This window comes from Hesperophylax consimilis, chromosome 3, assembly GCF_061612785.1.
Source record: "Hesperophylax consimilis isolate HC1 chromosome 3, BYU_Hcon_1.0, whole genome shotgun sequence".
In the NCBI taxonomy this organism is placed as follows: Eukaryota; Metazoa; Arthropoda; class Insecta; order Trichoptera; family Limnephilidae; genus Hesperophylax; species Hesperophylax consimilis.
The window spans coordinates 26,177,010-26,203,627 of NC_142838.1; the positions used below are offsets into that span (position 1 = coordinate 26,177,010).

Consider the following 26,618-nt stretch of genomic DNA (forward strand, 5'->3'; position numbering starts at 1 on the left):
GCAGTAAGATTGAGTGTAAATGTATATTTTAAAATTAAACAATTTTATTTATTAATGTTAAGTTGAAAATACAAGAATAGGTTTTAGACTGATATTATAATAACTACATACCACATTGGCCAAAAAATTCTGCATGCTGTTCAGGGAATCTTGCGTACATTCAAAATTATTTTAATTTTAATCGCTCTTACTTTCAATTTTTTTGTTTAAAATAGCACTATTGCTTATTAAATTTTAATCCAGCTTGTCAAAAAAAAAATAGTTTCTGTTTTAAAGAATTTTAATTTATTCAATATTCTGCACACTTTGAATCACCTAGCTTCATAAAAAGTTGGTAGACCATTGGCTTCCGACTTATTGTATTTGCACTAAAACTTTAGTCAACCTAACAACATTGTAGCAGAATTCTTGCAACATGTATATATTATGAACCTGTAAATAAATGTTTTGAAAAATATTACTTTTGATTACTTCACCCATACATCTTCTTCAGTGAGGAGAAAGGAGAAAACCCCAAAATGAAACTTCATTGAAAAAGTATTCTTTTGCTATTTGTATTATTCCTGGAGCTTTATGAGTTCTATTGTTATATTTTTCACAGAACAGATAATACACATCCTTAATTAGAAATTAATCTCGCCACTGACAATACCTTTTGACCAGGGGGCGCCGAGTTAAAATAATGAAAATATATAATTATCAATCGCAATAGAAGTATGTACAGGGTGTAGCAAAACAGACAGTGCAGTTTTGAAGGACCAGTACATCCCGTGTGGTTCAAATTTTTTCAGTAGTGACGAGGCCCACATCCATCTCTGTGGAACGGTGGTTAAAATTTTTTGTTCAGTACTGGACTGACAACCCTTGGCAACTTCACGAAAAACCTCTTCACTCCACAACCGTGACTGTCAACGCTCAACGTTATGTTTCCATGTTAGAACATTTTTTTTGAACCTCAATTGGAAGAACTAACGGAGGAAACAGATCTGGAAAACATCTGGTTTTCACAGAACGGTGCTACGGCCCGTACAGCTCGAGTTTCAATGAAGAAACTATGACAGATGTTCCCTGCGCACCTCGTCTCTCTGAGGGATGACATGGGGTAGCCCATCTGATCACGCGTGCTCACCTGATTAGAGCATTTGCTACTTCTTCCTGTGGGGCTACTTGAAGGAAAATGTTTTTAAACATCGGCCTCACACCTTGGAAGAACTCAAATCGAATTAGGGAGGAAATCTGGTTTGAAAAGGTTTTGTCTGAACTGCGAATGTAGAAACAGTTAGTCACATTTTTGCTATTTTTTAATGCATCGATATTGCTACTAATATTTAAATCCTTTTTTTTTCAGTTTTCTATTGAAAATTCTCAATATATCATTTGTGCCACTTTTTCAGACATAATTTGATTTTGAATAGCAAACTTGACTTTTTCAAAGACTGGTGTGTAAAACATTAGCGTAGAAGAATATTATTTTATCCTCGCAAGGAGCAGTCCGTTTCCGATTTTTTTTCGCAGAGGTGCAGCCCAATGACTAGTGATACTCATAAGCTTAGACAAAATTCTTTGATCCTCGCAAGGCGCAACCCGTTTCTGTAATTTTCTGCCGCGAGGTGCAGTCTGTAATAATTGTAAGAAAAAGATTCCTCTCGAATTACACAATAACTACCATATTGCACAGCGCTTGAGTCAGTACCATTTAAAGTAATTAAAAACCACCATAAGATGCAATCATTACGTACTCTTAAAATATTACACTTCTTCTTGGAAAAACTTATTTTTTATGGGTTGTCACAAGGATTCATTTTTGCCATTATGTTTACATTCTTCTTTATTGTATTAATTTTTAAGTGTTTACTCTGATACAAAATGCTTGTATTTTTTTTAAAGAAAAACCCACTAGGGCGTGTAATAAATAAATAAATAAATATTTTAGTGTAGTATGTAATGTACATGATACTCTTGTTCAAAATGATTGTGGGATAATAAATTCATGAATAAGAAAATTTCTCACTTATTATCAAACAATACAACTTGGGTATTTAATTAACTTAAGGTTAAACGCAACGCTCGTTGTATTCTACGTGTTCACAGATGGCGTTAATTAATTAATTTTGTTTAAATACGCTTTTGCAAGGTATTGCTTTACAGTACTAAGACAAATTATTTGTTTGCGCCCTCATATACGCAATATGAATATGAATAAATAGTTTTGTCCATATAAAAACTCAATTCTATCGAGAAAGGCATACAAATACAATATTGGATTGAATCATCGGTAAAATATTGTATTTGTGTGCCTTTCTCGAAAGAATTAAGTCTTTAAACGAACAAAACTATTGATTCATATTCATATTGCGTATATACGTGCGCAAACAAATGATTTGTCTTAATATTGTAAAGCAATACCTTGCAAAAGCGTATTTAAACAAAATTAATTAATTAACGCCATCTGTGAACACGTAGAATACAACGAGCGTTGCGTTTAACCTTAATATACTTCAGTATAACTGATAAATTTGTAACTACCTACAACAAGAGAGAGACTGCAAATCATTTTGAAAGAATTTTATGTTAACATACGCAAATTATTACAGAGGTGCTGCGATCATAGTCTTGAACCTCGTTGTCTCAATCCTCGGCTTCCTCCTGAGTGTGTCTTGGGTCCCAACATCGGACGGTATCGTCGCCTTGTCTCCTTGGCTCCCGCTCGGAGCGGACTGCTCCAATTACACCTGCTCAGGGCTTACCCGTTAGCTCTTCACTCATGTCAACATCAGTGAATAAAATTTAAAATTACACCAAAATTTATTGATAATTGGAGGATTTTTTGTATTATTATTAACTATGTTAATAACTATTTTATTTTATTTGTATTGGGTTTTTACAGATGATCTCACTTACGTATTATCCGAATAATCCAGTCTTATAAACAAAGAATTAAAAATTATAATAAATAACTCTGTTAACAGATCAATATTATACAAGTGAAGAATGTATGTAATATGCACGGTGTCTGGTTTTTCGAATGCTGTCTAAATTTCAACAATATGAAAAAAATTAGAACACAACAAATAGGTACATTATTTTAATTTTTCAAAGAAAAATTCTTTATTGAGCTTATCACTTTTTGATGTCATAATTTATTTATTAAAAACTTGTATATCTAATCCTTATGATGTGAACATCGTTAACGAAACATATAGATTGTGTATATAAATAAAAGTTATGTAAATAATATTATTTTTAATGTGTTTATATTTCAGCTAGGTACCTTAAGAGCTATATAAGTCATTTTCGTGATAACGAACAATGAGCAAATTTAAATTGTTATTTTTATTGCACTAATTCATAATAATGATAGCTTTGCGCACACTTGAGTTAAGTGCAATTTGAAAATTCTATTTATAAGAATACTCTGGATTAATTATAAAATTTTAAGCAACACAATTAATATGAATATCCGCTTTTTATCCTTATTATTATTCTATTTCTAGATGAAATAATAATGTGAATTTCCCATGAAACATCTATTTACAAAGTAATCTTGATAAATGCTTTACAAACCTATATCTAGGAATAATCATCGACAAAAATCTGAAATGGAAAGACCAAATTTAAATTTTTTTTTTTTTAATTAATATGCATATTTAAAAAAATCAGTTTTTTTGTTGTTGTCTTAATCCAATCAACTTTGCAATACTCTATCATTAGTTTAGGTTCCATATATAAAACTAACCTTCTCCCAATAGGATTCATACAGAGAATAATAATTAAAATCATTTTAAATAACACCCAGTGACTACCCAAAAAAGCACTTTTTCGAAGAATTTTAAGTACCTTCATTAAAATTTCCGTACATAAATAATTCAATAATTTAATTCATAAAAGAAAAAGACAAATACCAATTTTTTTATGAAAACCGAACTCGAATTAAATATATTTTTACATGCACTAAATTAAATACTTCATTTAAAAAATTATTATCCTTACCAAGGAAGATCTTTCTTCAAACGATTACCGGAAGAAACTAGACGCAACAAAATCCAAAAATTGAACAATGTGAAAAAATATTTTATATACAAACTTATCAACAAAAAAAACTCTTTCACATGAATTACTCTTAAAAATAACCCATATCACCCATTTTCTTTTATAAAACATATTACTTATCAACTTTAACTACTTACACTTATATCACATCTACCAAACATACAATGTTTTATACTATTTTTTACTTTCTAAAACACTTAATACCTATCATATTATTAATTACTTATACATAACTACAATAATGTACTGTGCACTTCTCTTCCAAACACAAACTAACGCTTCTATGGAAGAGTATTATTCAAAGTAATATGTAAAAACCCAATGTTAGTAAGATTTTATGTGTAAGTACTTTATTTCTTAAATAAAATTTAAAAAACCACATGTGAAATAACACTGACTGACAAATTATAACCATAAATTATTTCTTAAATATTTATTACTTTTGTGGTCTTAATTTGAAAATGAAAAATTATTAGGTAGATATTTCAACTTGTTTTAAGATAGTTATTTCCATTGACTTTATAAAATAGGAAGGTACACTTATTACTAGAAAATATTAACATCATTACTTATTTATTATGCACGTATACTTGGAGGAATAATATTATGCATATGAACATAGAAAAAAAAGATTTGCCATGTTTCGGCATTAAAGGCGTGTTTCGTGATTCAAAAGTAAAAATGCCATGTGGACGTGTTTCGTGATTCAAAGGTAAGAATGCCATGTGGACGTGTTTCGTGATTCAAAAGTAAGAATGCCATGTGGACGTGTTCCGTGATTCAAAAGTAAAAATGCCATGTAGACGTGTTTCGTGATTCAAAGGTAAGAATGCCATGTGGACGTGTTTCGTGATTCAAAAGTAAGAATGCCATGTGGACGTGTTTCGTGATTCAAAAGTAAGAATGCCATGTGGACGTGTTTCGTGATTCAAAAGTAAGAATGCCATGTGGACGTGTTCCGTGATTCAAAAGTAAAAATGCCATGTAGACGTGTTTCGTGATTCAAAGGTAAGAATGCCATGTGGACGTGTTTCGTGATTCAAAAGTAAGAATGCCATGTGGACGTGTTTCGTGATTCAAAAGTAAGAATGCCATGTGGACGTGTTCCGTGATTCAAAAGTAAAAATGCCATGTAGACGTGTTTCGTGATTCAAAGGTAAGAATACCATGTGGACGTGTTTCGTGATTCAAAAGTAAGAATGCCATGTGGACGTGTTCCGTGATTCAAAAGTAAAAATGCCATGTAGACGTGTTTCGTGATTCAAAGGTAAGAATGCCATGTGGACGTGTTTCGTGATTCAAAAGTAAGAATGCCATGTGGACGTGTTCCGTGATTCAAAAGTAAAAATGCCACGTAGACGTGTTTCGTGATTCAAAGGTAAGAATGCCATGTGGACGTGTTTCGTGATTCAAAAGTAAGAATGCCATGCGGACGTGTTCCGTGATTCAAAAGTAAAAATGCCATGTAGACGTGTTTCGTGATTCAAAGGTAAGAATGCCATGTGGACGTGTTTCGTGATTCAAAAGTAAGAATGCCATGCGGACGTGTTCCGTGATTCAAAAGTAAAAATGCCATGTAGACGTGTTTCGTGATTCAAAGGTAAGAATACCATGTGGACGTGTTTCGTGATTCAAAAGTAAGAATGCCATGTGGACGTGTTCCGTGATTCAAAAGTAAAAATGCCATGTAGACGTGTTCGTGATTCAAAGGTAAGAATGCCATGTGGACGTGTTTCGTGATTCAAAAGTAAGAATGCCATGTGGACGTGTTCCGTGATTCAAAAGTAAAAATGCCATGTAGACGTGTTCGTGATTCAAAGGTAAGAATGCCATGTGGGCGTATTTCGTGATTCAAAGGTAAGAATACCCCACCCTTATTTCAAACATAGAAATCCGTTTCATCATGCATTTTGATGATTAATTTTGATCACATGTAATGGCGATATTAGATGTCAGCAGAGATGTGCTTTATTTCAAATGGAAATGCAAAATGCAAAATGGGTATTTTCCATTTTGCATTTTAAATGCTTTTCTAAAAACCATTTTACATTTTGTATTTTAAATGCTTTTAAAATGATCGCTATGATCAGTATGATCGCTATGATCGCTATGATCGCTATGATCGCTATGATCGTCGCTATGATCAGTTTTATGAAATAATACACTGCAATAATCTATGGAGACTAACATAACATTCTTTATCATTAACACAATGTTATGTTTAAAAAATGCCTGTGTAAATGTGTGATAATAATTCTAGTATTCGACTTCACGAACTGATGGATCAGCTATCAAACTTCACAACTAATTAATATCTCCAATGAATGCATACAAAAATGCAATAGTAAAAGAATACATAGAAAACATTACCTGACGCCAAAAATCGAATAGTCACCATTATTTTTTCTAACTAACTAACTAACCATCACGCCGTTTCCCCGCAGGGGTAGGCTGAGAGGACGGACCGCCAAACAACTCGGTCTTGGCACACGCTTCTTGCCTCATTCACATTCATAAATCGTCTAATACCTACTCTTCTATTATTCTTTGAAGCCAACTCCTAATCCAACACACTCTGCGGGCCCTTACGTTTTTGTTTGACAAAATTGTGCATATTATCGCAGCGGCAATCCGTTGTGTGCGGAAATGGGTACTATATGGGGATCCATGATCTAACCGTAAATAAACAAATCCCTGTTATCAAATATTACTAACTGACAGCTGTCAAAGTCGGCGGCAACGCGTTGTTGTCAGGAAGCCATCTTACCAAAAATAGAATTACTGGTGTAGCGGTCTCTGTGAGAAGTTCGTAAGTTAAACTTCCAAACAACTTCCGTGAGCATTATTTACGATAAGTTGGATGCATATGTAATCGCTCCTGTGAGTAGCTTATCTCGTAAATTTTACTTACAAGTGTAAACCCAGCCTTATAAAGGGCACGTCTCATTTTTATGGAATAACAATGCTGTACAAAATCGAAAAAAGTCACTTCAAACCGCGGCAGACAATGACTGTTGGTTGAATGAAGAATGAATGAATGAGAGAATGTGAATTGGCGGGCGTCTAGCTAGTGATAGTTACAGATTTAAGAAAGTTCTAAATAATTACAACCGCTCTCACTATAATTATTATACAGTTAATTTTGCCTTTTTTACTGCGTGCCAAAACCGCAAATGTTCCTTGCGACGAGTAATACTGGAACATTCGTAAAAAAGCAAAACGAACATTCTATCAGAATAACAAATCAAGCCGCGCAAATTGACATTTTTACTACAAATTTACTGACCACTTTAACACCGTAGGAATGGGCTAATAGCGTGCACATGAAACATATGGCTCGCACATATGTTTGTCTCCTTCTAACACGGATTCGGGCATTTCGGCTGGCGGTGCCCGCATAAAATAATTACTTTTGTTAATTTAATTACTTGGTTATTATAAGTGATAGAACAGTGAAATTTTCGTTCGCGATAAACTCATTACGAGTATTATTTTTCGATACTAAAATAAATAAAATATTATCTGTAGTTTTCAAATGTGGCTGAAAAATAGATTGTATGGGAATTGTCACATCTGTTTCACCTTAAATGCTTTTTGCAACATTCTTCCTACTATCTCTACTCATCTTTTTTTCATAAGCCCCAAATATCAGTCGGTCCTCAACCTCGCTATGAGAGATAATTTCCATTTGTCAATAAGTTGCTCCCTGGTAGGAGCCCTGGCACTTGAGTGAAACCATTACAAAAAATACTGATTCAAATACTGAACATGGGGCCATGACGCTCTAATATTAAATGTTAGATATAGTTTCTATGTTTTTACGTTGGCAACATTAGTCCCGCGCAAATTTTTTGTGGTTTCATAATCTGTAGTCGTGGTGATGATGCTCTCTGTCACCTGTTCTTTTTAATGCTTATATACAGAGTGCGATTGATGACTTGAGAGAGAGAATGAGTCACAGAAAAGGTGTAAAGATACACGGGCAAAAGGTGGATATGATAAGGTTTGCTGACAATATTGCTTTGGTTGCTGAAAGCGAAGAAGAACTGCAAGAGGCCTTAACAACCATGCAAAGCATTCTTCAAAACAACTACAACATGAAGATAAATAAAGACAAAACAAAGCTGCTGACTGTAGGCCGAACGTAACATCAGATGAGAGTAGAGATGGCAGGAGTTCCACTAAAGAACACCAAGGAGTTTGTCTACCTCGGGAGCAAAATAACATGGGACGGTCGGTCTAAGAGCGAGGTTGACAGCCGTGTCAGCCGTATACATCAGGCTAGGCTTGCATTCAATAAAAGGTCGAAAATAATAGAATCGAATAATATAGACCTAAAACTGAGAATACTCATCAAGACCTATGTATGGAGTATCTTGATGTACGGCTGCGAAACATGGTGCCTATCCGAAAGAGATAAACGGAGACTAGAGGCTTTTGAGATGTGGTCCTATAGAAGACTGTTAGGAATTTCCTGGAGAGACCATATTACAAATGAGAAGGTTCTCCAAAGAATCGAAGGAGGAAGGCACCTGCTCAGGACCTTGTCCGAAAGGCGTGCAAGATGGATCGGCCATGTTATACGACAAGAAGGCCTCTTGCATGTCATAATGGAGGGTATGACCGAGGGGAACAACTCTAGGGGACGCCCACGCCGAGAGTACCTGGAGGACCTGCTGGTGGACGTGCGCTGCTCATCATATGCATAAGTCAAAAGAGCCGCACAAGACAGGGAAGAATGGAAGAGGAGATTAGATGAAATTGCTGCAAACCAATCCCAGGATTGAAACCAGAGAGAGAGAGAGAGTCGTGGTGTTTTTGGATTTAACATCATGTATAATGTTTGTTCTACATTGATGTCCATTATTAAATGACAAAATTGTTTAAAAATTCTATAATTATTTTAATTGTTTGACCTGAGAAACCATTTTGCATTTTCAATGCATTTTGAAAATAGGTATTTTGCATTTTGCATTTGAAATGCTTTTCTAAAAACCATTTTGCATTTTGCATTTTCTAATGGAAAAGTTTTGACCCATTTCCATTTTGCATTTCAAATGGTTTTGGGTACCCATTTTGCACATCTCTGGATGTCAGGCAGTGTAAAAGAGACATATCGCGTGCTAAATAGGCTAGAATCAAAAAGCAGCAACTCACTGTCGACATCAGTTTCCATTGCATATTCCATTTTCCATGGTAGGCATTTCTAGTGTGTGTCATCTATTCAGTTCATAAACAAGATCGTTTTTCTTTCAAACACTCGATGAAAATCAATTATTGTCAGAAACTCCAATAAAAACATTTTTTTTGTTTTTTTCTCATTCAAGTGTTTTTCTACAATGTATTTACATAACTAATTAATGCCTAAGTGGTGCTACGTTTTCATTACATTTTTTATGGAGAACTCCTACCTGATACGGAGATATACATACATAAGTAGTAAATAAATAAATTAAAATATGTGTGTGGGAATGACGAGATGAAAATAAAAAATTTACATAATTACAAAATTAAATTAAAAAATATATAATACAGGTGTACTAGACACACCCTTTGATGGTCGTTAGCATTTTATAATTATTTTACAGTTTGTTAACTTTAGTGTACATCTCAACTAGGTGTTTTCGATAGGTGAAAAATATCACAAATTTAGTAAATTTCAATCTTCTTCTTGTAGTGCTATCTTTTAGCGAAGGTTCTGCGGCCCGACAAAAGGGGCGTCCACTTTCTCAAATCCCTCAGATATTATAGTTACTGTTTCCTCATTTTCTCAAATCAATTATATTCATGAAGGTTAAAGGAGACAGTGTTCACTTTCTAGTTAATCAATAATTCAACTTGTGACTATATAATCATGTATTTATCACATAGTTGGGCAAAATTAAATATTAACTAAACTAAACTAAACTAACCTAAACTAACTATATATTATATACTAGCAATACAGTGAAATTAAATACAGTGAAAATTCACAATGATTGCAAGCATAAATAAAAAATCACATAACAACAATATTTTGGAACAACCAAAAGTAACAGTCCAAGTATTTCGAAGTGCAAAGATATACAATCTATAATTTTCTCAACGCGAAATAAACGCCAACGAAATTAGTTACAATTTGAAAAGGAACTTTTGAGCCAGAATGGACATCTAATAAACATATTCATATTTTTTCATTCTATTTTGCTCATTATATTGTTATTATGTTTAATTACATTTTCAACTGATAATTCCTTTTTGAGAAGAGGTTTCTTTCCTTGGTTCGATTTAAACATCATAGCCACAATTTTATCGAATGGCATTTCAATTGATATTACCATCACTATTGAAAATAAGTAGGTTACCAACACCAGTCCTGCTGAGTTTAAGAGCTGAAAAGGAAAAATATATAAAAAACATTGTATTTTAAAATCCGTAGAAGATCTTTTTTAACTGAATAAATTCTGACAAACTGTCAGAATTCACAGACCTCTAAATACATCGTAATTCTTAATCATAACTTCAAATTGAAATGCACACTAAACAAATAAACTCGGGTTTTAGAATAAACAGAACTCGCTTTATAAAACAAGGACTTATTTAAATTATATCAAATATTTGCTTGAAACATTGCAAAATATTTAATGAAGCACTAAATGGTCATCAGTTGATAAATATTTAAGTATTTTGATTAAATAGTGATGCACACAGTATTTATCTAGAGTTAAGTAAAATTTCACAATAAATATTATGAAGTAAGTTCACTTACCACACCCGATATGGTGAACTGCCAGCTTTTTTCATTGAACGAAGCCACCGTGTACGTGATGATCGGATTTATAAGATAGGCCCAGTAAGTTAGCTGGGATAAGGGGACCCACAGTTTAAGAGACAGCAGTCGGTTCAAATGACCTGGAACATATTTATTCTTATAAAAATTATGGTTCAATGACAAAACAGAGCATTGAAGAAGAAAGTGAAGAAAACTAATCAAATCTAAACTAACCTAGCACAACCTAACCTTTAGTCATTGTTCTATTTTTTACGTTTACCAAAACTGTGTATACTTATATAATTATATACAGTATCAACGACATGTCCGGCAAATTTTAACCGGTGAATTCTGAGATTATTTGCAGTAATAATGTAGATGGCATCTCCACTAAAAGAAAATTTGCATCTCCACCAAAAGTGACTTCTTTCCCCTAAAACCTGGGTTGTTGTTGGGTAGTTGGGGTGTAGGTGGTTATTGGACCTAGTGACCATTGACAAAACAAACAAAAAATTAAAATGCAAAAAAGCCATCCACAATTTTACTCACAATCACACCTTAGGAATCGCTGGTTAAAGTTTGTCAAGCACGTCCTTATTCAAACCGTCTAAACATGTTTTGGTTTTCCTCCCGGTAGCGACAAAGGTTTCTATTGTATAATATGTGCAACAAATACACAATGTTCGTGTATAATTTTTACAGTTATTGTATTTTTTTAGAAAGGTAAACGTCCTGGAAATACGAGTAACGCATAGTTAAATTTCTCCTTCTTCCATAATTATAATCGGAAATGTTGTTTGTGTTGATGGGGGAAATGGTTAGAAGATAATTAATAGCAGATAACCCGCGACGCCTCGGGATAGAACCCAACTTTGAACCACTCGTCTACTAACTTAACTAGTCAACTGAATATTTGATAGCTCCATTGCTCATAATCGAAATGACGTTGTGACCTGAAAACATTTACGCTTACTTTAGAATTTCAGATAGAAAAGCATTTCGAATGTTTCCAGGCCAGAGAGTTACATTCAAGAACATTTGCGCTTACTTTAGAATTTCAGATAGAAAAGCATTTCGAATGTTTCCAGGCCAGAGAGTTACATTCAAGAACATTTGCGCTTACTTTAGAATTTCAGATAGAAAAGCAGTTCAAATGTTTCCAAGCCAGAGAGTTACATTCAAGAACATTTGCGCATCCTTTAGAATTTCAGACAGAAAATCACTTCAAATGTTACCAGGCCAGAGAGTCATATTCAAGAAAATTTGCGCTTACTTTAGAAATTCAGATAGAACAGCAGTTCAAATGTTACCAGCACAGAGAGTTATATTCAAGAACATTTCTTTCTTCAGCATACAGAATGTCTAGTCAAACGGTTCTGGAATTTGAGAGCTATGCCACGATCCCTTTCTGTTACATTCGACGTTTTTGGGGAAGGAGAAGTTACAATGGAGCTATCTTAATACTGGTACACCGGTATTAAGATATCGAGATGGTTGAAAGCCCGGCGGGTAGAGCGTTTGACTGAGCCAAGTTCGATTTTCACAGCGGGTACTTACTCCTTTTGCAACACAAGTTACTTCGTCAATTGGTCTGCGTGAGAACGATGGATTAAAACAAAAGATTTATTATTATAATATTCATACCTCCATTCCCCGTTAAGCAAGCCAGTATGATCCAGCCCACCATCAGCGCCCATAGATTCCTGGAAAGGCTCATGTAAAGGATACTGGTTACAGGTTCCATGTTCCTGTCCTTGAAACCAAACTCTAACACCGCACCAATGGTTAACATCAATACCCAAATTGCGGTTATGTACATCTGAAAATAGATGAAAATATTTAATAATAAATATGCGGTTCATCCACGTCACAAAAATATCAGAAAAAATCTAATTTTGGACAACATTATTTAGGTTAAACATAAAGAATAAATAATACCCATAACGATTTGCAGGTCATTATAAAAAAGAAACAAAAGTTCGAACTCCCAGAAAACTTAGAAAATAACACAAGTGAATTTATCTAAGTAGGCACTTATATATTTATTATAATGTGCATACGTAATTATTATAAAATTTGAAAATTATTGGCACTATTTACCTACATAACACAAAGATTACATAATATCTTTAACTAGGTAGTTTTTTTTTTTTTTTTTTTTTTTTTATTTTTTTTTTTTTATTATTTCTGGCTTTCACCCTTCAAGGGTGTTCTTGGCCATCATTTAAAATTATTGAGAAATGAAAGGTGAATTTAAATATTAATTTTATTTAAATGGGCAAATTTCAAAATTATAATGAAAATTGGAGTCGAGTTCAGACTTAGAAGAGATGAGATGTTGAATGGAGGGGAGGCAATTTTAGATAAGGCTTGATAGAAGAGAGGATATTTGTTTAGAGAGGGACAACCAAAAAATATGTGATCTAAAGTTCCTGAAACTAGGTAGTTCGTTTTTAAAAATATTTTAAAGCATGACAGAAAACTATTGCTCTCAGAATACTATTCGAATATTGTGCATTAAGTACAAACTTTCATCTCACCGTTATACCATAACTAGGTTTATTTTTTCGTAAAAGAAGCTATCATACTACAAATGTTAAGACTAAATTTAGAATTAACTCCTTGCAATAATACGCATAAGTGCAATAGTACGCATTACCTAGTAGGTACCCTAAAACTTCCAGAAACAAACAAAAAAACATTGGCGAAAGCTCTTAAAAGACGCATTATTAACCAGTGACACAAGCTTTCTTTCGAACTCTCTAACTCATGTACATCTTTATAAAATATTTTTAAATTATCTTAATACAGTCTGTTTTAAAATCTATGTACCTACACTATTCATTAAACTCCCTTTTGAATGCTTATTCTTATTTTATAAATAATTTACTTTTAATTGTATAATGTTGTCTTTCCCAAAATAAGATTTATTAAACTCATTTGGAAAAGTTTATTATTATTTTTTAATTTTTTTTTTTATTATTTTTTTATTATTATTTATTTATACGCCCATTGGGCTTTTAAATACATAGTTAATAAAAAAATAATATTCTGAAGATTGCAAGTTCCCAAAAGTAATAGTAAAAATACACATAAACATATCCATTTGACATATTATAACAGCAAGTAAATAGTACAAAAATAAGAATATTCCTACTCCTAAGTTATACAGACTTAAATTAGTTAATAAGAAATGTAAAGTTTATATATAAATGCAAGGTAGTGGCAGCAGTAACATGATACAATACGACACATAGTGTATGAGGCCTTTGAGTAAGAAAGCTAACGAAATAATTATTATTGGCAGTATTGTTAACAAATATACTGCGTTTGACTGGTTGTAATGGCCTGCTAAATCGAGGGCGATCGGTCAGCCATTTTACATACTTTACCTATATGAAAAAATATTGTGCAGATTATAAATATAAAATAGTAAAGCAAAAATATAATATTCACCATTAGACATATAAAACCAAGCAAAAAGCAAATATAAACATGATAGTTTGTAGGTATAAGCCATATATACATATATACATATTATTTGTGAAATATTATCACTTTAGAATGATAAGATGCCATTAAAAAAAAATAACCCGTTGTGTCTTTGTGATTAGCTACTTGTACCTAAAATAATGACAGGTTTAACAAAAAACAGTATTTAGAATGACGCAGTTAAAGGAAATCTGTACTTCTATTATAAGTACGTTAGTTCAGATCATAGCTCAGTTTAGCGCTAATGATGCTTTATTTTGGCATAACCAGATTATATTTTGCTGACGTACATCATTTCAAGTGGTCATAGAAATCCATTAGCCTGACATCGGAAATATAAACAAAAGTCTTATTTTCCTTGGCGTTATAATGTAGTGATGGGCATACAATCCGATGGTCGAATATTTAATTACATCCTTTTTTAATTAATTGAATTTTAATGAATGACGATTATTTCAAACGATAATATTTATTTATTTCAAACTACGCATTTGTAAAAAGCATTAACTTTATGGCTAATTTATATATTTACCTAATTACTAGAATCTAATTTATATATTTACCCATTCTATTTACTAATTTATATCTCAACTTTATGCTTTCCGGCCAATTTATTATTTCTACAAATTAAATTCACTTTGTGGCATCATTTAAATTTAAATAAAATAAATAACTTAGTAGCCCCGGCAAGGTTGAGGTCCTGGGTTCAATTCCCAGATGCGACTGAATCATTTTTTTGAGCCAAATTTTACTGTCGCCAATACTGTCTTCAATGATTAAAATAACTTTGTATACACCATTATTTAATCAAAAAGGAACGACATGTTTTAAAAACAAATGGTTTCTTCGTCAGGATAAAAAAGTATAATGTAATTAACAAATTTTAGAATAGACAAACATTTATAGATAATAAGTACTCATTGACAAAAATATTACAATGAGCGGTGATTGCTTAGTTATTATCGTAAAAAACAATTATCTAAAATAGATAAAATTATCGTAAAGTTTGTAATTATTGACTTTATGCATACCTGTAACCAGAACTTTTATAAAATACCACATCTATACGTTTATCGTCAGGATTGACGAAGAAACTATTCGTTTTGAAACAAGTCGATCCTTTTAGATTTTAGAGTGATGTATAAAAAGTTTTTTTTATTTTATTTTAGTTCTTCGGATTTAAATTTTTTCGAATATTTCGACCATTAATTTTGTGATTTAGATTTTAAAAACTTTTAAACAGCTAAAACACCTTGTTCCTTATCATGCCGTGCGAAAAATACTAATACATAAGTTTATGATAACATTTCCGATTCCTTTGATTCCAAATTATCGTTCAACCTAACCATCGATTTGTCTATCGTCAGAAGCAAAATGCTTCACCATAAAATAAACTAAAAACCTACCTCAATTCATAAATTAATGAGAAGAGATTGACGTATGTATTTACTAAGATGGCCAATCATCATCTTGAGACCCAGAAATATCTTAAATTAAACTTTTTCTTCAAATATGGCATTTCTCAGAACAGTTTTCCATCACAATTTTTTTGTTTAAATTTTTTAGTGATTTCATAATTGTGTATTTTAAGATTTGATTCGTACCTGATTAACATCTAGTTTTCCATTCATCCTTTGATATAGGTAACCGTAGCAAGCTCCGATGATGTATGGTCCAATTCTCATCCATGGCGGGTAGTAGAAAGTATCTATCATTAGGAAGAAATGAACAGCACTGGAATCAGAATAAAAATCTTTATTAAAAAAAAATCTCTTCATAAATAAATAAAATTGGATAGTGCTGTAGAGGAAGTAGTTTTCAAGTAGTTTTTTGTGTGTTTGGTACCTAGTAACTACCTCCACTTATCATCTGAACAGTTTTCTTGGATAACCCCACAACATGTACTTGCCATTTGTGTGGCTAATTATTTCTTTAGCATAGGCGGTCGTTCGCGAAATATTAGAAAAAATCGGCTAGACAACTGAAATTTTGCAAAAATGTTTTTTGTTATATATCAGCATTTGAAGCGAGCGATAATCAAAACACCATTTTAACAGATTCGAAATATTCTTTGCCAAAAATTCTACTCATTTCATTGACACAATAAAAGGTGAACGAAAACCCGTTATAGTGTATAATATATATTTAACTACTAAAATTGGTAAACAGTACCACAAAAAACGTATGCTTTTTGAAACTACCCTCAAAATACTTTTTAACTATATATATTTTTTAATTTTTCTACATTATTGTAGCATAAAATCTTCGATCTGAAAATATTGCGTGTTTAGGGAAGACTGACTGAAGTACCTACTAATTAAAAACGGAGTAAAGACGCATACTTGTATATAAGAGTATATATATGTATATATATATACGTCATAGGTATCGAAAAGTCTTCTACTCCAATGATTAATGAGTGATTTAAATTAATTGATATTCCTAGAAAACAACTGCACCAATGAAAACGTGATTTATTTCCACTAACTTTAGTCAGTTAATCACAATAACGCAAAACTTTTGTTAAAAACAGATAATTTCTGACATGTACGCTGTTTAGATCTAGGGCGGCTTGCACCAACTATCGCAAATTTTATCTTAAATTGTATTTAACTAAACGTATTTAAGACCCTAAATACATTTAACTTAAATGCGTTTAGTTGCGTCCTGCACCACGCAGTTCGGTGGCAATTTTAGTTAAACGTGTTTAACGCGTCGGTAAAACAGTTACCGCGTGGTTACCGCCATTAACGCGTAAATAAAACAGCTACAATGTTTCATTTTACTTGAAGTGTCAAAATATTATGTGATTGTGTGTGTGGTTTAATAGTGTTTTCATTTATTTTATGAAGAAAAAGTTAAAGCAAATAGACATAATGATGAAATAAGACAAAAAGAACTTCTGTTGTTGGAATTAAAAATAAAACAATTATCCGAGTAATTTTGTTTTTTATTTCTTTTACATACTATATTGTTTTAAAGTATTATAAGAATGCTGTAGGTATGATTAGAAGTTTACAACCTTGCAAAGTACTCCTCGATAAGGAGCGTTAGCTCCAAGTGACGAGCACCTCGCTGATGTTTTTATTGGCGTTGAATTTTAACTGAGGTTCAATTTCTTGCACTAATAATGATGTCGTTTCTTTACTGAGACGAAATCTTCTTTGAAACTTCTTGGCACTGAGTGTTTCAAATCAATTTGTTCTTGTGTTTACTTCTCTGACTATATTATAATTTATTTATAATTTCTATAATATAATTTCTTCATGATCGTCAGAATACAAATCCCAAATGTTCATTGTGAATACAAATTAAAATGAGATAGATTTTAACCACAATCAGAAATCGAAGAGATAACCTAAACAAAATTTGACAGTACTGCTTAGAGTAGAGCTAAACACGTTTAACTCGGTTAAACGGCCGCTTTTGGGTATTTAACTTTGACAGTTCTTTAAACGCATTTAACGACTTAAATTTTGTGGTGCAAGGCGCCAAGTCGACTTAAATCAAATAATGTGTTTAAAATTATATTTAAATCAAATTTAACTTATGGTGCAAGCCGCCCTTTAGTCTCTCAACACATATGTGAATACCGTTGACACTAGCACTTTGAAATAGTACCTCCAATCGGCAAGCGAAAAGGAGATGAAGTAAGGACATGCATAATATCGAAAGTTACTAAGGACATAATATAAATCTTAATATATATTTTTTTATAAAAACATATTTTTTTTGGGCCAGGCCAAGTTTTAGGCTCATGAATAATAGGCTTATATTCAATAATCTTAACCACTTTGCTACGAATTTACCTTTAGACCGTATAATCATATATCTTATTCATGCCTTAAGGACTGTGAATGTGAAGGAATGTGAAGCCTCATGTAATATGTTTAGATTACCTGTAAATCCGTCACTTAAGATAATGATTGGCAGGTACTAAAGTATTCGTAATTATAAGAGTGATGTTCACAAATAATTATTGTGTTTCAGTGTAAATAATTCGTACTTACAAAGGCTTGTATTCAGTGACATAGGTTGTTATTGCGATGGAAATGATGGATCCCACGAACAGGAAGGACAATACGTAAACGGCGGCTTTAAAGTATCTGTAATAAAATAAATAAAAAACAATGAGATACATTCAACATTTTATAATTTTGCGTCCAGTCAGGTAATTTAAAGGATGGTTAAAGCTTTATTAACTTACACTGTAAAAACTCATCATTATTATTGGAAAAACAATGGTATAATAAACCTATAGGATTTTAGTCGATGAGTTATGTGGGCACGTAAAAAATTAAGTCACCGATCTAATTATATTGCGTTAGATTTTTGGAAGACATGTCTGTGGAAGTTGATAGAAGATTGATGCGAGCGTCGTTGTTCTTGGCTGCAAAATGACTTTAATAAACCAATTTTCAATCATACAATTTTATCACATTAAACCTTTATCTCACTCAATATAAAATTCACTAAATTAATTTGAAACCAATATTATTATGTCAAAAATAGAAAAAAAAACAATCATTTTTTACTATAATGCATCTATTTTTACTAGTGAATGTATTAAAAAACATGCTATTTTAGTTTTTTTCGACTGAGGATTAACCCTTCCTCCCCAGAGACTCGCTTTTTACTCTGTGAACTTTTAAAATAACTTTACATTTTTTTGGTTTGATTGAACCACCCTTCCCAGGGATTGGAGACAACCGTATGATTTGTCTATTCTTTTTGTAAATTTTCATCACACGTTTATCTGAAGAAGAAACCATTATTATTTTCATTCAAAAGTGGTGTATATAAGGTTATTTATTTTCATTCAATTAAAATGAAGCCACCAAAGAAATTTGCGATGGTTGAAGATATAATTAATAAATATTGGTAGGTAATTGAATAAAACTTATTTTTTCCCGGGTTTTGTTTTAAACTGCGACGGAAAAACATGATCCATCTCGGAAAACAATAATTTAACGCCATAAAACCGTCAACAACAAGTTATTCCACAAGTAACTGCTGCATCATCGTACTTTTGTTGTATAAATTCACCCTTGATCCCTGTGTCCTGAACTTGACCGGGCCTTTAGTTAACCGCTTAAAAAAAGTTTGCGTCGTAAAAAGCAGTTAGGTTAGAGACCATAAAATGATTTGTCAGTAATCAAAATATAATCATCATTTTGATTTATATAAACTTCACCTTTGAGCTCAATCGAGAAAATGATTCTTCTGCATTTTTTGTACCCAATAAATAGATTTGAAGAAATCAGTAATAATAATTATTGGGACCGCGTAAGTGCGTAAGTAAATTTTGGAGTTTTTTTTTTATCTTTCGAATGATTCTTATTATTTAGCTACTCCTTGTTCTACTCACCTCGTCTCTCTCCACCTGCCTCGTTATATTCACATGGTCTCATACACAGGTAATCTTTTGTTGGTGCCATGTCTTTCTGGGGCGTCCCTACCTTGCTGTTTTATATTGAAACACTTTTATGGTTATTACAACAATCCGGTTCTTACCTAAATTACCCTCTCCCTTGTGTCGTAAAGCAAGCAAAAGATTTTAAAAAATAGAAGCAAAAAGCAAGTGTCGTAAAGCAAGCAAAAGATTTTTAACAATAGAAGCAAAAAGCAAATGTCGTAAAGCAAGCAAAAGATTTTTAAAAATAGAAGCAAAAAGCAAGTGTCGTAAAGCAAGCAAAAGATTTTTTTAAATGGAGGGAAAAAGCAAGTGTGGTTTTTCGTTGTTGCATATCGTTGCATATTTGTCGCCCCTCGTAATAATTATCGAAAAACAGTATAAATTATCAGCCCAATTATCATACATTAAATACATATTGTATATTATATCGAGAGTCATAAAAAACGTTCATGTTGTGAAAAAATAACTATTTGTGATACAAAAACCGTTCCGTGTTGTGAAACAATAGTAGATGTACATCTTGAAACTATAGTGCCCACAGAACATTCAAGACCAACATCAGAACTTCCAATTGAAGAGACAACATTCACAAGGTAAAGACCTCTTTTCCCACTCCTATTTTCCTTGTGATAAACACGATTGTTTAATCTTATTTTCTTGTTACAAATTACAGTCCATTCGTCGATAACAACACTTTCACTTGCGCATCATAATATGTTCTCCTACAACTCCGTCCATCATCTCGATATTCTGCATTCGATCTTAGCGTCATTTTCTCATTTTTGTTAATTACGCTTTCATTATTTTATTTCAACCTTCCTCTACACGGAGAAAACTTATGATATGAAATATTGTTATTTTATTAAAAAATCTGGTCAAATTATTCGTTTTCTTGTTAAAAATGGGACTGCGGGTCTATAACGAATGAATTGAAAGAGTTCATAACAAAGTATCAGTCAAAAGCAATTTTTTATGCGGACGGCGGAACACGTGTTCATACAAATACTGATATTGATACTGACATACTTATATTGTAGAATTCCGACATGATATCCATTCGGAAAAGAAAGCATGTTTTCGATATATTCTGAATGACTAATATTTTAATTTTTCCCCTTTTCACGCCTTATTACAACTCATCGGAGTCGATATCAGGTGCTTTGAGGGCTACTAGTTTCCTATGGAAACTTTCATTTTGAACTAAGGTGTTCATTCCAAGAATAATAAATTGTTCCCGGCATTCACTCCCCTGTCAATGTCCTTAACAGTCTTCCTGACTCTCGAGAACTAATTTTTAATAACAATAATTTCATCCCATTTTATATACTTTTTGTATATTAAATAATAATTTATACATGCCTATAATATTTTGTGATAGTCATTTCGCCTTTAAATAAACAGATCGAAAGCTTTACTTTTATTATTGGTAAGGAAAATGTACAAATTTCACTTTCAAATTTCCCCACGAAAATCAAATAATAAATATTTATTTTTACAACTAGTCCAGTCAAGTTAAACATGAAAAGGGGGTTGTGCTTGCAAAAGGTCCAGTCATTCTGAATTTTTTATATGTTGTTAGGACTTATAAGAGTATTAAAAAAAAAAATTTGCAACTTCGAAAGTGCTGTGCGAGCGGCGGTGGACCTAAAAAACCAGGAAATTTTCGGATTTTTTTCAGTTTTTGCTCAATATCTCAGTAAAGGAAGGGTCTGACCGGTGTAGTCGGTATACATACTTTTAAAGAAGACTAAATTTTCTATAATTTGAAACCAAAGCAAGCTATATAAAGCTATTGGTTTTCAAGATACAGTTCTTCAAAAATAGGCAATTTTTTCCAAAAAGTGAAATTTTTTCGAAATGGTCACTTATTTTGTAAAATAATTTCTAAAATACGCATCTCACGTCAAATATTGTATGAAATAAAGTTGTTGTAAATTTAATAAGCTTTTATTTGATACTAGATTGATATCTGTAGACTAAACGGTTCTCTCAAAATTGGCAGATAACCAAAAACAGTCATAAGTGGGTTTTGGGTGAAATGCAAATAAACTGTTCTCGCGTCTTTTTATGGTTTTATTGTGCTGTCAAGTAAATCCATTAATCATCGTGGGTTTATCCTAGGGTTATAATATAATTACGACTATTTCAAATTTCAAGTACCCATTAGTACCTATACCCATGGGTACCCATATGAATGGGCACGCATATTCACGAGCTGTTCGAGCCCACATTTGGGCAAACCTCACACTGGCCAGCATTGTTTTTTATGAGGTTGACATAACTCCTGAGGAGCGAGACGAGACTGAAAAATTGCTGCGAGACACTGAAAGGTCTCTCACTATATCAGCAGAAGAAATTGATACCTACCAAATACTAAGGGCAAAATTTAAAAGTGCCTTGGAGAAAATTGAAGCGAATGGTCCAACATCACAGTTGTGGGTCCAATACTTTCGTATGACCACTTTGATAAAACTATTCATCCAGGCAGAGCGTGCTGGTGATTGGAACCTTCATTTTTACACTGTCCACAAGATGCTCCCTTTTTTCCACGCAGCTGGACATTTTTTGTATGCTAAGAGCGCGCACCTCTATCTTCAGGATATGATGGCTCTATAAGATCGGATGGATAAAAGTGAATACGACATGTTCACATAAAAGGATTCTTCACCATTTGCCGGTCTGACAAGTTTTGGTCTGGGTTGTGGTCAGACCTAACAATTGAGCAGAAGCTGATGCGATCCATGAGAACCTACGGTGGGTTGACCCAAGGAAGAGGAATCTCCGAAAGTGTTCTGGCAAGGTGGACAACAGGAATGGTGTTTATGTTGAACATTTGTGAAGAACTGGAAAGTTTTTGCAGCTTATCATGTCATACTGGAGAGCAGCATGTAGACATGAGACCTAACGTCTATCTTCAGAAGAGACAAACGTCTATCTTCAGAAGAGCACGAAGGGTGAAGCTGGTTGCTGTCACTACTCTACGACCTCCTACAACAACCAGGACTCCCGACAATTACCAGGAACGGTACTATTTAGCCACGCGTTTGCCGGGTGCGATACCACCTCAGCACCGTTTGGCTAAGGAAAGACCGAAATCAGCACACTTCTGAGCAAGAGTGAACCACTTGCTGAGCAAGTGGAGGTCTTCCTTCGGCCAGACTCTACCCCACAAGCCGTGAGTGAAGCAGGCATCAAGTGCTTCGTGGCTCTATATGGGGGTGACATCGCGAGGGATACTTTGGATTTCCTGAGGTATAAGACGTTTGTCACTTCAACAAACATAAACCTTGCCCGTTTGCCACCGACGGAAGATGCTGCAGGCCACCATGCAGCAAGGTGCTACCTCCAATTGCAGAAGTGGCGGGGAGTCAACTTGAATCCCACTGAATGGGGGTGGAAGCTGTCTTCTCAAGGACTCACCCCCATCCCCACCACGATGGATCCCGCACCTCCTGCCCTTTTGCGAAAAATTTCGTGTAAATGCAATAAAGGATGCTCTGGGAGCTGCTCGTGTAGAAAGGCTGGGCTCCACTGCTCAGTCCTCTGTCAGTCATGCGGTGGCAAATTTTGCATTAACGTGACGGATGTGGAGCTGAAATGCTCGGACGATGAAGATGACCCGACTACAGACTGGGCGCCTCTCCCAGCTAAGATAAAAAGAAAGACATGATTTGGCAACCAAGACACAATACCTACATGATTTATATTAGTTTTATTTTTTTGTGTACATGTAATTTGTCCTTATAGTAGGTACCATGATGTTTGTACAAGCATTTTGGTATGTAGGTATATAAAACAATGTTTGAAGATGACGTAATTCCCGATAGATGTAATATCTTTTCTTTTTTTCATCAAAAATCTGTTAACTGTTTGATAAATAAAACCATAAAAGGACGTGAGAACAGTTTATTTGCATTTCACCCAAAATCCACTTATGACTGTTTTTGGTTATCTGAAATTTTTGAGAGAACCGTTTAGTCTACATTCATATGGGTACCCATGGGTATAGGTACTAATGGGTACTTGAAATTTGAAATAGTCGTAATTATATTATAACCCTAGGATAAACCCACGATGATTAATGGATTTACTTGACAGCACAATAAAACCATAAAAAGACGCGAGAACAGTTTATTTGCATTTCACCCAAAACCCACTTATGACTGTTTTTGGTTATCTGCCAATTTTGAGAGAACCGTTTAGTCTACAGATATCAATCTAGTATTAAATAAAAGCTTATTAAATTTACAACAACTTTATTTCATACAATATTTGACGTGAGATGCGTATTTTAGAAATTATTTTACAAAATAAGTGACCATTTCGAAAAAATTTCACTTTTTGGAAAAAATTGCCTATTTTTGAAGAACTGTATCTTGAAAACCAATGGCTTAATATAGCTTGCTTTGGTTTCAAATTATAGAAAATTTAGTCTTTTTAAAAGTATGTATACCAACTACACCGGTCAGACCCTTCCTTTACTGAGATATTGAGCAAAAACTGAACAAAATCCGAAAATTTCCTGGTTTTTTAGGTCCACCGCCGCTCGCACAGCACTTTCGAAGTTGCAAAATTTTTTTTTTAATACTGGTTTAGGTCCTAACAACATATAAAAAATTCAGAATGACTGGACCTTTTGCAAGCACGGATGTACATCTTGACTGGACTAAACGTATTATTAAGAAATTTTAAAATGAACAAAATTATTTGTTTTCTTAACCAATATTTGCTGTTTGCAAAGGACTGTCCTTCAGACTGGTACAGTATTTTTTAAGTCTCGCAAATAAGTTGACACTCGAAGCATTTTTATGTCACTTACTCGTGAAATGGAACGAGCGGAACAAACAAATCAAAAAGATTACATCAAAACATGCCTATAAACATTCGCACGAGATAAGATTTACAAGTTCAAATAGGTAAATAATGTCATTTATTGTATAAATTTTTATTGTGTTTAATTCAAGACCAATTTTTTTTTTTATATTTAGTAAATTATTTATTTATTCATTTACGCCCGTCGGGCTTTTACAAAAAACAAGTATACATTAATTGAATTGCATTAAAATTAATATAATAATAATAAAATGAACAACATTCATTCTTATTTTTTTAACGATAAACTAATGTTTATAAGACAAGGTTTTTATGCATAGCACAAATGATAAGAAATTATTATAAGCATTCAGGCGAGTAATTAATGCTTATAATAATTTGATAAAATCTAAGTTATAGATTATATAATATATGTGAGCGAAACAAAATATAAGTTACAGATTATATTATATATGTTAGCGAAACAAAATATAAGTGACAGATTAAATAATATATGTTGGCGAAACAAAATATAAGTTACAGATTATATAATATATGTTGGCGAAACAAAATATAAGTTACAGATTGTATTATATATGTAAGCGAAACAAAATATAAGTGACAGATTATATAATATATGTTAGCGAAACTTATATTAAAACAAAGTGTTGTTAAACAAATATTCTTAATATTATTCATTCTACTGTGATTTACACATTGGTCTTTTTTTGCTAATAATAACCGTCTGTTGTTCTTCTTTATGAAATTCCGGACATCTTACAGAATATGAATGTTGTCGACAGACTAGACCGGTATCTACTCAGGCCATTAGAACATAATGTTATATATTTTATGTGACAGTGTAAGGAATATATGCAACGTAACTAATGCATCAACTGCTAACATAGTCTTAAATGATCCGTCTCTCTCGCGAAACCTTTTGAATTGTTGATTAATGATAGCGTTGTTGAGATCACTGTATTATAATAATTTATTATGTCTTATTTTAGGAGATGTCAGCTCTAATTCACCGCAAAGAACCGAGAGAACAAAGACTGTTTAGGAAAATAAAAATAATAATTATTAATGAATACGAGACCAAAAAGGAACCAATTCGAAGTGTTCGTGATGAATTTTATGAATAGCAGAGAAAAAGTGTGATTTCATGATGGGAAAACCAACTGTTAGAAGTCTATGTTTTAAGTGCACTTAAAAACGTGAAAATTATGTTATTTAGAAATAGGTTTGATACGAAATTAAAGAATTCCCCTTTGGACTGAAGGAGCAAATCCGCTTTAGTCACGACACTCTCAGTCATGGGGAATTCAGTGGCAGACCACTGTCATTAAAAACGCGCACATTTTTGTGTATCCAACCAACTACTAAACTGCCAGGTTTTTCTTATTGTGGAAGACGTGGTCCTCAATGAACCATAGGAGCTCTGTTCATACACAATACACAGATGGAGCCTTAAGGCTCCGTAGTTAGTTCAAAAAGAAGAAGAAGATTGCTGAAGACGGTATGATAGGGAGATAGGGTAGAGTAAATACGAATGTTAGCAGAGTGTTAATTAAAAGGTGTAAACCTCTGTTATGAAAATATTTCATAAAACAGAACTTATTTAAAATATAATAAATTATTAAATAAAGGTTTATTTTAAAAGAAATATTTTTGAAAAAAGAAGGTTTTTTTTAAAAACTTTCCCGGATTACAAATAACTATCTATATATATATTAAAAACTCGTGTCACGGTGTTTGTGGTCGCACTCCTCCGAAACGGCTCTACCGATTTTTATGATTTTTTTTTAGGTATAATTGTTCGGTATGAGAATAGGTTTCTAAAGTATATTTCATACCGTTAGGTGAATAGGGTGTCCCTATCCAGATTTTTTTTTCTGTTTTTTTTGATAAAAAATAATTTTGTTTTTTTTTTTTTTTTAAATTTTATTATAACCTTAAATTTTCACCCTCCTACCCTCACCCTACCATTTTTTAATCGTGATTTAATATTTATGTATGAAAAAATTTAACCGTCGTTCATATTTCAGAGAGAACGAAATTATGTACGTTGTTGAATAATCGAACATTCATCCACAC

At 32.9% G+C, this 26,618-nt stretch overlaps 1 protein-coding gene across 1 annotated transcript in view; it reads right to left on the reverse strand.

Moving 5' to 3' along the window:
• The window catches only part of LOC149425171 (nose resistant to fluoxetine protein 6-like), a gene marked incomplete at its 5' end in the record, with an annotated part of 42,538 nt that overhangs the window by 5,460 nt on the left and 10,460 nt on the right, over window positions 1-26,618 (reverse strand). Inside the window, 4 exons of the mRNA XM_089650744.1 lie at window positions 10,799-10,941; window positions 12,446-12,620; window positions 15,898-16,027; window positions 18,304-18,399. Coding sequence (XP_089506870.1) covers window positions 10,799-10,941; window positions 12,446-12,620; window positions 15,898-16,027; window positions 18,304-18,399 — 544 coding nt within the window. The remainder of the gene's footprint in view (window positions 1-10,798; window positions 10,942-12,445; window positions 12,621-15,897; window positions 16,028-18,303; window positions 18,400-26,618) is intronic.